The sequence below is a fragment of the Carya illinoinensis genome, chromosome 13 (genome assembly GCF_018687715.1).
Source record: "Carya illinoinensis cultivar Pawnee chromosome 13, C.illinoinensisPawnee_v1, whole genome shotgun sequence".
Lineage (NCBI taxonomy): Eukaryota > Viridiplantae > Streptophyta > Magnoliopsida > Fagales > Juglandaceae > Carya > Carya illinoinensis.
Window position 1 is genome coordinate 10,229,913 of NC_056764.1, and position 13,484 is coordinate 10,243,396.

Genomic DNA, 13,484 nt, shown 5'->3' on the forward strand with positions numbered 1-13,484 from the left:
TTGAAAAGAAAACGATGCGTACAGAGATGGGGGAGGGAGGGAGATTTCAAAAGAAAAGAGGGGGAATTGGCATGTACGCGAGTTCATATAAGCTTTTTCTGGAGTGCCTACATGTCGTCTATCTACTGGCTTGGTGCGAAATTGGGTTTTATACTCATCCGTGTGGAAGCTTTTCCCTTTTATTTATTCACTGATATGGTATTTTTTTTCTTCTTACGTAGTGAGCATTTTATTTAATGGTTTTTATGATTTTTTTATTTCTTTTTACAGTTCTTTTTTAAATATTTAATAACTAGGTTTTATTTATCCACTGACATGTATTTTTGTTAAAGTTCTATGTGACAAGTAGTTTACCTTACAATGTAGGAAAATGCAATTTGGATTATCAGATAATTAAAGGGATGGCAGATTGATACTAACACAATAACAAGAACATGAACATATGAATGGGTAGGATTTTTTATTTGATTTTAAGATTTTGATTATTCTTTTTATCCACTTATTATGAATTTTTTCATGATTTTTATGATTTTTTATTTATTTTTTAGATTTTATTTTTTAAATATTTGTGATTTTTTCATATGATATTTTTTTTTTCTTATGAGGTAGTGGGCAAGGATTTTACTTTTCTTTATCGTGATTAACTATAATTTTTATGATTTTTTATTTTTTTAAGGTTCTTTCTTAAATATTTAATATTAAAAATATAAACCCACAATTACCCCTACGCCCTACAATTACTCATATGCATGTCTGACAAATTGGCATTATTTATATGATGAGTTTTGCTATATACAAGCAAAGTCGCATACTAATCTGCGTATCAATACTGATTCTTTCATACTTAAAATTTAAATTAGTTCTGTTTTCAATAAAATCTACTTTTTGACCAATCATAATAAATTAGTACATATATTAGTGCACAAGTATGCTTACAACTAGACTTTTCCTTATACGATCTATGCGCATGCATTGGCCATATGAAAGAGGGACTTCTGTACGCATGCACTAATCTTGACCAAACACAATAGCAGGTTTTGCATTGATGCATTTGTGGAAATCACACAAAAATAAATCACTGACATAATCTATCGTTCACACTTACTACACTGACACAACTCCACTCATAATAAAAAACACATTAAACAAATAAAATAAATTAACACAATTTACTATTTTTGAAAAACACAAATTAACTTTAATAAAATCACCATATTTTTGTACGGATTGTGAATGAAATAGTTTTAAAATTAAATACATAAAAGATACACAGAAATGGAATGAAAATTTACGGTTTATTCTTATAGCAGAAGGATATATGCTTATTATTATAGAAGAACTGAGATTTTGATAAGTCAGAAGACGGGAGGAGGGAAGCAAAGGAAATAGAGCTGTTCTTTCTCCCTTGGGCCGTAAACCATTCTCCTGTGATTTCAATTTTCATCTCCTCGATAACATTCCCGTGCATGTGCTTTCATTTGTCCATGCACGGAAAATTGTGCATGCACGGCCCCACTTGTGCTGTCATTAATGCTTTCATCTCCTCGATAACCGTTCTCCCCTCTTAAGTTACTCAGAGGAAATATTCCTGTGCAGGTACTTTCATTTGAGCAACTAAAGAGAGGCAAACGTGTAATATTTTTATTGGTGTTTGTCTAAGCCCACTTTACACCGTCTCTAGATAGAAGAAGAACTGTATTGATATATATAAGAGTTCTTTTATGCACAGTCGTCTCATGCAGACGCTGTGCAGTCGGCTGACGTGGCGGCATGCCACGTCAGCCGATAATATTTAAAAAAAAAAAAAAAAGAATACGAAAATTGAAGAAAGAGAAGATCATTCATTTTTGTGATTTCCCGCTTCTGTGTGCGAGAGAAGAAGTAGTGCAACGGAAGGGACAAACTCAAACACGGGCCGAGGAATTGGTGTGGGTGCAGAAGATTTGGACTGGTTGGGAGCTAGATTTCATTCTTGGAGAGGCCAGGTTTCGTTGGTGCGTTGTTTGGGTCAAGCCGGAGCTTCGTTTGGGTCAGGTTGTTCAGTGGTGGGCTTGGTTTGGGTTGGTTGGTCTGCCAGCTATTTGGGTCAGGCTCATGGGCCAGCATTTAGGGTCAGAGACGTGGGTCAGCCGGTGGGTCGGTCAGCTGTTTCGTGGGTCAGTTTGGTGGGTCGGTGTGCTGTTCGTGGGTCAGTTTATTGGGTCGGTGAGATGTTTGGTGGGTCTGTTCGTGTGTCATGGTGGGTCGGTGAGCTTCTCGTGGGTCCGTTTGGTGTGTCTGCTCGTGGTTCAGCAGCTGGGTCGGTGAGCTGGACTTGGGTCTGTTCGTGGGTCACCACCACGGCCACCTCTCAGGTTCTGCTTGTGGTTTGCTTCTCGTGGGTCTGGGTTGTAGCATTGCAATGTATACGACATAACCATATTCTGTGTTAGGGTTATGAGGACTGAATTTATCAATTCAATTTATATTCAATGTAGCCAGGTAGCTGTAGTTAGGATCGGTCTGAGTGAAGCTATTTTTTGTTGAGGAAGAAAGGCATAAATTTTAATGGGATTTTGATAATATCTGGTCCAAATTTGTATTCTTTGTGCTGAATTTTATGGAGTTACAAACTGCTTGATGGGTAATGAGCTTTGTTGTTGGAGTTAATTTGGAAAAAGATCAATGACACTCCATATTGGTTCTTGTTTTGAGTGGTGCATTTGGACTGTTTTGTTTTATTATTTGACAGTTGCATCTGTGCGTGGATGTGTTTTATAGGAGTGATCCCATCATGTAAGAACTTAATAAATTGAAGTTTATAAATTATATATATATATATATATATGCATGCAGTTATCTAACAAATATGCATGCAGAATTTATTTGTGTATATGTTTTTGTAATAGTTTATAGATCAAATGTTAAATCAACTGAATTGGGTAAAATAACCGCTCCAAAATATAAATAGAATTGAACAACTATAATTAGTAAGATATGTCATGTAATATTAATTCACTATATATTACAAATAATTTGTGGTTGTAATTACTAAGATATGTCATGTATGTATAGTATAGACTATTTAAATGATATTATAAACATGGTAGAATATTCTTTTTCTTTATTTATTTATCATGCCATTCCTACAAAACAAATTGATACTAAATTTGTTTATACTTTTTACTATGCGATTCTCAAATGCATACATAACATGTGGACATAAAAATAGTTACAACTTGTACAGGGCATGGGAAAAGGGGAAGAACACGCATCTCCCTTAACTCCATGTAGCTCAAATCCGCAAAACTCGGTATGTTATGTCATAATTAAAAAACTATTTCAACTCAATGATTGTGACTGTAATTATAATTTGTTTTTTTTATTATTATGTTAGGACACCCCTCAAACTAGTTTACTAAACTTTCCAAATTACATGCACGGTTACTTTGGACCAGTGCCTGCATGGTCACCAGCTTTCGTGCCATATCCAGATGGCAACAAAGATCCAAGCAACATTCATGTGCTAGTTCAACTTTGTTCTTTACTTTTATTTTAGTTATAAGTTTATTATTTTTAAGTTAGTAATTTGTTTCATTTTTTTGTCTAAAGCAAAACGTTGGTTACCCATTTCCCTATGGGAAGCCACCTAGCTGCCCATTTATCGCTACGAGTTCCGAACCAAGCACAAGAACCGGTCAAGAAGATAGTCCCGATTGTCTGGGAACTGAAGCGCAATGTTCTTCCGCACAAGTTGATGAAGAAATTATCCTGGATAGTCCAAATCAACGAGAAACTGACGATGGCATTTCCGATACACCACAAGTAGTGCCATCATCTAGTGTTGAGGATATCATTCAGGAGCCGAAGTCCGAGATGGAATTCAATTCTTTTGAAGAATTGTTGACATATTATAAGCATTATGCAAAACAGTGCGGGTTTGGGGTGATGACACAGAGGAGTGAGAGGTCGGAGGATCAGAGTGTCAGATATTTCACTCTTGGTTGTGCACGGGGAGGAAAGGCGCGGATTAAGAGTTCCAATGTCGCCAACCCACGTCAGATGGGAAAGGCTGACTGTAAGGCAAGGATTAATGCCTTAAGAGTCGAGGGAAAGATGCGGGTGACAATAGTCCATAATACACATAATCATCATACCAGCCCACAGAAATCCCGATTTTTCCGATGTAATCGAGAAGTGAGTGAAACCGTGAAAAGAGTCCTAGACACAAACGACTTAGCTGGCATCCGGCTGAATAAGAGTTGCGGATCTCTTGTTGTTGGCGCAGGTGGCTTCGAGAACCTGCCATTTTCGAAAAAGGATCGTCGCAATTACATCACCAAAGCCCGTCATCTTCGACTTGGTGCAGGTGGTGCTGGAGCACTTCGAGACTATTTCTTGAGGATGCAATATAAGAATAACGGGTTTTTTGCATTGATGGATTTAGACGATGAGGGGAGGTTAAAGAATGTTTTCTGGGCAGATCCACGTAGTCGGGCAGCATATCAGTATTTTGGTGACGTGGTCACATTCGACACCACATGCCTGACTAATAGGTATGGGATGCCCTTTGCACCATTCGTTGGTGTAAACCACCATGGGCATCGATTCTTTTGGGGGTTGGGTTGATTTCTAGTGAGAACACGGAGACATTTACATTGGCTATTCCAAACATGGTTGCAATGTATGGATGGTATAGCTCCAAAGGTTATTATTACTGATCAAGACAGAGCAATGAAAAATGCAATTGCTATTATCTTTCCGAAAACTCGACATAGATTTTGCCTATGGCATATACTCAAGAAAGTCCCTGAGAAGCTTGGGTCATATGCAACCTACAAGAGTGGGCTGAAAACTCAGCTCATGAAATGTGTGTACGACACACAAACCATTGAAGAGTTTGAAAAGGTATGGGCCGAATTTATTAGTACATACGAGTTACAAGAGAATGGTTGGTTGGAAAGTTTGTATGAGGAACGCAAGCATTGGGTACCGGTTTTTCTAAAAGAGCATTTTTGGGCGGGTATGAGTACAACACAGTGCAGTGAGAGTATGAATGCATTTTTTGATGGTTATGTCCATTCGAAGACAAACTTGAAGGAGTTTGTCGACCAGTTTGACAGTGCACTAAAGAAAAAAATTGAGAATGAGACTCAGGCTGAATTCCAGTCATTTAGTGGCACCATTCCCTGCGTTTCTAGATTCCCAATTGAGAAGAAATTTCAACTGTTGTACACTAACGCAAAATTTAAGGAAGTACAACAACAAGTCATTGGTGTGCTTGACTTGGACCCTTCTATACTAAGGAGGGATGGTGTAATGAAGAGTTATTTGGTAGAAGATGAGATCCGAATTCATGAGTATTCAAAACAAGTTACATATTATGTGGATTTTAATGTGAATGAAGTTTCTGCGAAGTGTTCATGTGGATTATTTCAGATGATGGGGATATTGTGTAGGCATATTTTGGCGGTGTTCAACTGTAACAGTGTAAAAGAATTGCCAGACCGGTACATTTTAGACAGATGGAGGAAGGACATAAAGAGGAAATACACGTTAATCCGAAGTAGCTACGACGCAGGGGATCAGAGGCCAACTGGTAATAGATATTCAGTTCTATTAAATATGTGTTATGGGATGATAGATTATGCGGTGGATTCTAGTGAGCAATTTGAAGATGCAAATAAGAAGATACATGAGATGACTAAATTATATCGCCAGAGCCAAACCTCCTCATCTATGATGCAAACAGGTAATTAGGTAACGATAATTACTTGTAATTGTTCTTTATAAGTACAAGTAGGCAATTACAATTTTCCTACTTATATTATATCCTATTTAACATCTGTTTGCCTAAAATAGGACCGGAGCCTGGTATGTCGACATTGGATAGTACTGCAGGTGGTAGTTCACAAGTTAAGAGTCCAAAGCTTGTCAGGGGGAAAGGAAGACCTTCATCCCTGAGGAGAGCCTCCAGAATGGAGACGGAAACTCACAAGGTTAAAGGCAAACAGAAGAAACCACAACAAGGGGGAAAACGGAAAGAGGTGGATTTCATAATTTGTAATTTGTGTGAATTATAAATTATTTTATTTTTGTATACTTAGATGTAGTTTTCCACTTATTTCCATTGAGTTCACACAACTATTTCAAAAATATTTTGAAGTGAGATGAAGGACATAAAGGAGCCCTAGGCAGGAGGAGGAATCTCTTTGATGAAGGAGATACAGCAGCCGAGCGCATTGAAATTAATTTTTTTGGGCCATCAGAGGTAGATATCACCAATCTTGGTGAAGTAGAGGTATGATAAATAGATTATCATGTGTGATAAAGTTTAATGGTTGGTCGACTATTTGTATTGTGATGGAATTTCTTATCTCATAACAGCCTGTCCTAGACAGCTCAATGTACAAGAGCGGTGGAATCCAACACCGAGAATCATTTGTTGGTAGCCAAGAAAGTGTAAAAATTCTGAACTTTACAGAATTCTATTTATTTTTTGTAATTTTAAACAAGTTACACATTAATTGTCGCTGATTTGTGGAAACAGTTTTTTTTTTTTGGGGTTGGATGGCACACAACCAAATCTTCCTGGGTGGTGATGGATCACAATCGGTGCAAAAAGGTCCATTCGTGAGGATAATGGTTGGTCTCATATTTGTTATGGGATGTAAATTCTCCAAATGTATCTCCAACAGTTTTTTGTAAATCATGTACATTCCCGGAACTATTTAGTGTTTTTCATAGAATTTTGGGTGCGGGATGGAATAGGGGAATATTTGTATATGTAACAGGGCATGAGAAGAATGAAAATACTTTAATACAAACTTCATTTTGTGGATGTATGTGGCTGGAAAGGATCCGGTTAGCTTGGTTATTATTTATATGGAATATATGATGGAGAACAAGTTATGGATGTCCATAACAAGTTATGAAGGACAGGAAAGGATCCTGTGTGTTTTTTGCCCTTTGGTGTAGTCTTTTTATTATCAAATAGTATATAATGGAATAGGTTACTATGGCATGCCTCCAGCTAAATCACAAGTGACAGTTAAGTTTGGTTTATTTATAAATCCCAAATACGTGACTGTATATGTTTTTGTGTAAAAAGAGTCCTAGATTTTGAGGGGAGGTTATGTGAGAAAGACTCAGCACGGGCACATATGATGGTTGGTTACAATAAAGAGAGATCGGGCTGGATATGGAACTCTCGTTAATTGCTTGAGCACAAAAAATCCCATTTAGATCTGGTTGTACATGATTTCCATATCAGACCTGGTTGTTCGTCTAAGTTCACACTCAAAACAGGTTGAGCTTTCATTCGTAATAATAGATAGTAATTCCATCCATGACTCTTTAATGGAGATAAATAATAAATCCAAATAACACTCGGGTGGAAAAGGTAAATTCCATTTACCTTTAAACAAAACACCTAAACGATATATTACATACTACAAAGCTTACCAAACCCACGTCCAACAATTACATGATTTCCTGGTCCAACTAATGGTATCTACATTTACATTACATTCAGATTGAAGGTAATAAACATACCTAAAACATATTCACTAAATGAGTCCAACATTTACATTACAAAAGCCTGGAAAAGCTAATAAACTTACCTAAAACAGATAATGTAAATGAGTCCAACATTTACATTACAAAAGCCTGGAAAAGCTAATAAACATACCTAAAACAGATTCACTAAATGAGTCCAACATTTACATTACAAAAGCCTTAACTCTCGAATCCTTAAATACACAATTACCAACTCACTCAGTAACAAAATGTTGCAACTACAAAAGCCCAATAAAGACGGAGCAATATGCGTGAATGTCTTAGTCGTGCTTCTTGCTGAAAAAGCACCAACTCCTTTTTTAAAAATGCCTCATCTCTACTATTTTGCTCCATCTCTCTCTTCTCAACCTCGGCTACTCGCATACGAAGCTCAATCTCCAACTGCTTAATATCACTGACTCTCTTCTCGAGCTCTTTCTCCCTCCTTTCAAGATCATTTTTCCTTGCTCGTAGATCACACTCCTCGCATTGATCACTATATGCCCACTTGAAATAGTTATAGTGTGGGAATCCCTGATTATTTTAGACATATATAAAAACTGTTAGATTTATGTCAGATCAATGTAGATTATGTACATCCAATGTTACATTATAAATCAATAACTTACCTTTGTGTTGTAATTTGGACACCCAAAGAATGGTCTTCTTGGATTTCTTGTGGTAGTTGAGTATCGCAAGATAGCTTCTTGCTCATATAAGCAAAATGGTTGACCCAAATTACGTTTGCCAGAATATTCAGAAGACAATGACGACGGCGACATTCTAACATAGATTGGTCATCAAGAGGAAATGCACACATATCGAAAGATACACATATAGTCAAAATGGAAAGGCACACATATCTGCCCAATTGCATATGACTACATTGCACAGATTACCATTTTCTGCGTTTACACGATTTTGAACATCCCTCAAAGATTGTGGTCAAGATCTCGGTTGTAAAAACTATAGCTGAAGACTATAGCTTGTAAAAAATTAAACTCTCAAAGAAACTATAAATGAAAACTATAGCTTGTAAATGTAATAAAATCTAAAAAACCATTTCACAGAAATCATGCGACTAAATTGATGATATCATGTAAGGCTGGAAACTTTACATGACTGAATTAAATTTACAGCATAATAATCATGTTGCAGGGAAACTAGTTTCAATTGAAAGCATAAACAGGCCGAGGAATATAATTTCCAAGGTTTACAAATAAAAGATTCATTTCTATCAATTAAATATCAATACAACACCTAACATATTCATAAAAAAGCAGTGAAATGGTAATCTCAGAAATACAAAAAACAGATTCATACAAACAGCTTCAATATAACTTAGAAATACTACAATACATTACGGACTGTGAGTTGTTAATCTCAGAAATACAGAAAATAGATTCATAAAAACAGATTCAATATAATATAGAAATACAACAATACATTACGGATAGTGAAATGTTAATATCAGAAATACAGAAAATAGATTCATACAAACAACTTCAATATAACTTAGAAATACTACAATACATTACTTAGCTGTGAGTTGTTAATCTCATAAATACAGAAAACAGTTTCATAAAAACAGATTCAATATAGTACAGAAATACAACAATACATTACGGACTGTGAAATGGTAATAACAAAAATACATAAAATAGTTTCATAAAAACAGATTCAATATAGTACAGAAATACAACAATACATTACGGACTGTGAAATGGTAATCTTAAAAATACAGAAAATAGAACTTAGAAATACTACAATACATTACGGACTGTGAGTTGTTAATCTTAGAAATATAGAAAATAGATTCATACAAACAGCTTCAATATAACTTAGAAATACTACAATACATTACGGACTGTGAGTTGTTAATCTCAGAAATACAGAAAGTAGATTCATAAAAACAGATTCAATATAGTACAGAAATACAACAATACATTACGAACTATGAAATGGTAATCTCAGAAATACAGAAAATAGATTCAATAAAATACAGAAATACAACAATACATTACGGACTGTGAAGCTTGGTAATCTCAGAAATACAGAAAATAGATTCAATAAAATACAAAAATACAACAATACATTACAGACTGTGAAATGTTAATCTCAGAAATACAAAAACCAGTTTCAATAAAATACAGAAACTGTACAACAATACATTACGGACTGTGAAATGTTAATCTCAGAAATACAGAAAACATATTCATACAAACAGATTCAATAAAATACACGTAATCTCATAAATACAGGAAACATATTCATACAAACAGATTCAATAACATACACGTATACAACAATACATTACGGAATGTGAAATGGTAATCTCAAAAATACAGAAAATAGATTCTTACAAAAATACAGATATTGCAGAAATATCTAACTACAATAATACAGAAATATTAAATGACCTGGACAGAGGCGACTGAAATATTTCGGGATGAAGGATTAGTACATACGGTTAGGGTTAGGGTTAGATCTACGGTTAGAGTTAGGGTTAGGGTTACGCTTAGATCTACGGTTATAGTTAGGGTTTCGCTTACATCTTCGGTTAGGGTTATGGTTTCGGTCTTCGAATGCAATAGGGGAAGATAAAGGTGAAGGGAGATAACGGTTAGGTTTTCAGTATTGATTTTCCCAGCAGTCGAGAACACCTCCAGAGATGCAGATAACCTTCACACAATCGGGGAAGATAACGGTGAAGGGAGAGACTAAAGGGGGGAAAGAGAAATGGTGTTGACAGCAGAGAATAATTCCTCTCATTCGAAAAGGGAGATACTGAGAAGGGGAAGTTAGGGTTCTCAGGGAGAGATGCAGATGCTTCCGTGTGGGAGAGAAGAAATGAAGTTTCGAATTGACCTGGACATTTGAAACGACGATGCGGATATCGAAGGGCCAAAACGATGCGCTTCAAAGGACGGCATGTGGTTTGCTTCAGAGGACCAAAACGGTGCACTTCATTTATCCACGTCAGCAACAGCCGTTTGCACGCCGATTACATTTAGAGACTGCACCCAGCTTTTTTCTATATATAATTAGTGATGGGAACTGTAGGAAAGACAAATAGCAATAAATCTGCATAAAACGTGAGAGATAAAGAGCATTAATCTATATGTATTGAATGGCATAAAGACGGAAATCTTCGCATTGCATGCACGCAGTAAAGCTTGATGAGTCTATTGAATTTTTATTAGAAAAAATATAAAAAGAATGTGAGGAATTTTTGTGCTCTTTTCCTTACATGACCGGCGCCGCAATTTCACATGGCATGGCTTATAATAAAATTCCGCAATTAAAAAAAAGTTGAAATAGGTACAAACATAAAATGATAGAATGAATTTAAATTATTTTTTTTTTTGTATTTTCAAGAGCACTTTTGTTTTGAATATATATTTTTTAAATTTCTTAATAAGCCACGCTATATATAGATAAGGTTTTGACCATGTTTATAAGATTGGAACAAATCTCTCTCTTTAAACTCATATTATGAAATGAGTTAAATTCATAAAATTATTCATATATAATACTTGTAGGACTTTTTTTTCCCCCCCAAAGGATGACATTAATTTAATTTTATTGTTTATCTTCATATTTAGTAGAGGAAAATAGTAAACAAAGTAAACGTTTGGCAATTACAAAAATATCCAATCAATTAGTTAGCTTTTAAAGGAACTAAAATCTAAGATAACAATGCTAAGTGTACGTTAAGAGCATTGTTATTAGATTATGTATATGTAAATGACAGTTTCGATGAATGTGAATTAATGAATTTAGATATTGGCTATTCTATTTATATAAATCTCTATATTGGAATAACTATTTTTTTATTATATAATAATAAAATAATATGAGATGAATTTAATTTTGACTATTCCATTCATATCAAATATCTACATTGAATTATTCATTTATTCATTATATAGAAATCAAAATAATATTAACCTAAAAAAATATTTAATTTGGATATCTTTAATTTATTTAATTTTATCATGAATTTAATTTTAATTAAAAAATATTTAACTTTCTAATTATTTAATAAAATAATTAATAAATTAATTATTAATTATTAATTCAATGTCTGGGTGCAAGATGGAAGAGAGAGAGAGTTACATAAATTAATAAAATAAATATTTGACCTTTGTATAGTATATATCAAATTTGACAATTTCTATCCAATTACTGTATCTAAAAGCTACAAAATTTACTTTTTCCTAATTCAATGCAGGTGATTTTGATATCTAATATCCAAAAAATGACTTTAACTATGCATTTGCATATTTCGATGTGAATCCTCTAACAACAATAAGATCCAGTGTGATATATAAAAGGTTAATAAAAAAATAAAAAAAAAATTAGTGTCAGAAGCATGCTTGGTATCCCAAATCTGTCCAAAATAAAAGTGACCAACACAATTTAGAGGAAAGTAATTTGATCAATGGAAGAAAAGGTAGCACGAGTAAGTCAGAAAGCGCCAAGATTAGCCAATTCAAGCTTATTAACTAATAGCATAGCATTAATAAACCATGCCTTTGAGACTTAGCAAATATATTAGTTCCATATATAATCCTAAGAGATCTATATAAGATCATGGATAAAAGAATAATCGTGGAGTCCTATAATCCCTACACAACTAGCGAGGCTCAAGTTATAATTACCATTTGAAGTACTATCTGAATTAAACTTGAATTTTATTAAAAAAGAGAGATATCCACCTAAGGAGGAAGGACTGAGTCACTTTCACCCATTAAGAGGGGAGATGAAGTGATTTAACATTCTCCCAAAGTTTGGGTGAGGGTTAGAAGATTAGTGGTTAAAAGTTTCTGCAAAGAATGAAGACTAGTATTGAAATAGATGCAAATCTTTTACAAGTCGTTTAACTTTGTTTTAGATAAGGATAATTTTGTAAAATAATAATATCCTAATAGTTTAGTTTTCTGAAAATATCCTCCATTAAAATGGTGTTTTGGCCAAAGGCCTATGCTCTGATAGCATAACACCCAGTCTCCAAAATGGAGGTTTTGGATTCAACTTTAATCCCCTCCCCAAATGTATTAAAAAAAATGGTATTTTGAAAAGATTGTATATAACTGATGTATGGAGCACACAATTTACATTACTTAAATTGTAATATTTGATTTATAAGATTTAAAATTTAAAATTTATTTTTCAAATCAAATTATATAATTATGTAAGCACTTTATACCAACTTGAGAATATAATTAATTTTCTTGTACAAAAAGGGTCTTTATCATTTTTTTCAATAATTAACTGTTATCTTTAGATAAGATGGAACACAAATTAATAAAGGCCATACGTAACTGGACTCAAACTAGGGTAATAGGAGACTCTTCTTTAGGAGAAAAGTTTCTAAAAAGAGTTGTAACATTGCACATTCCATCACATGTGAATCATCATGTACTGTACGTCCAAGTTTTGGCAAGATCCTCGCCAACTTGATTAGAACACGCCTCTCATGAATCAGGCCAACATACACTAGGTGGCTTCGAGAGATTCCACTTAATTAGCAGCAATATGATTCTTTATGCCTGGCTTCCATAGCAGGCCAGCTAGCTTAATTCCATGAGTGAATTTATGAACGTGGGTGTATATTGTAAAGGAGCTTTCCATGGCTGTATGCATAATTAATAATTATATCTAACAATATTTAAATATAAAGTACTAGCCCTGTGTGTCGGTGCTGGGACCAGAATGAAGAAACAGAATCTGTACGGTCACGTGATGGATTTTTTAGGCTAATTTCTGCCAATATATATACCAACAATAAATTTTTACAATATATTTTCCAACAATATCGAAAGATGAGAGAATTTTTATAACATATTTTATAAAAATATTTTTTATTTAATATATTATAATATATAAAATATATTGTAAAAAATATTGTATGTAACTCATTTTCCTTTTAAAGTCGTGTTGGC

General features: G+C 34.2%; 1 protein-coding gene across 1 annotated transcript; it reads left to right on the top strand.

Moving 5' to 3' along the window:
• Positions 1-4,665: 4,665 nt before the first annotated feature.
• LOC122290938 (protein FAR1-RELATED SEQUENCE 5-like) lies at positions 4,666-6,062 on the top strand. The gene is made up of 2 exons (XM_043098602.1): positions 4,666-5,731; positions 5,842-6,062. Exons 1-2 carry the CDS (start codon positions 4,666-4,668, stop codon positions 6,060-6,062), a joined length of 1,287 nt encoding a protein of 428 aa, XP_042954536.1.
• The last annotated feature ends 7,422 nt before the right edge of the window (positions 6,063-13,484 follow it).

Bases quoted from the DNA above. Each gene is read 5' to 3' on its own strand.
- LOC122290938 (XM_043098602.1), top strand. From the start codon at position 4,666: ATGGATGGTATAGCTCCAAAGGTTATTATTACTGATCAAGACAGAGCA. The intron at 5,732-5,841 runs GTAATTAGGTAA...TGCCTAAAATAG, and splicing joins CTCATCTATGATGCAAACAG to GACCGGAGCCTGGTATGTCG.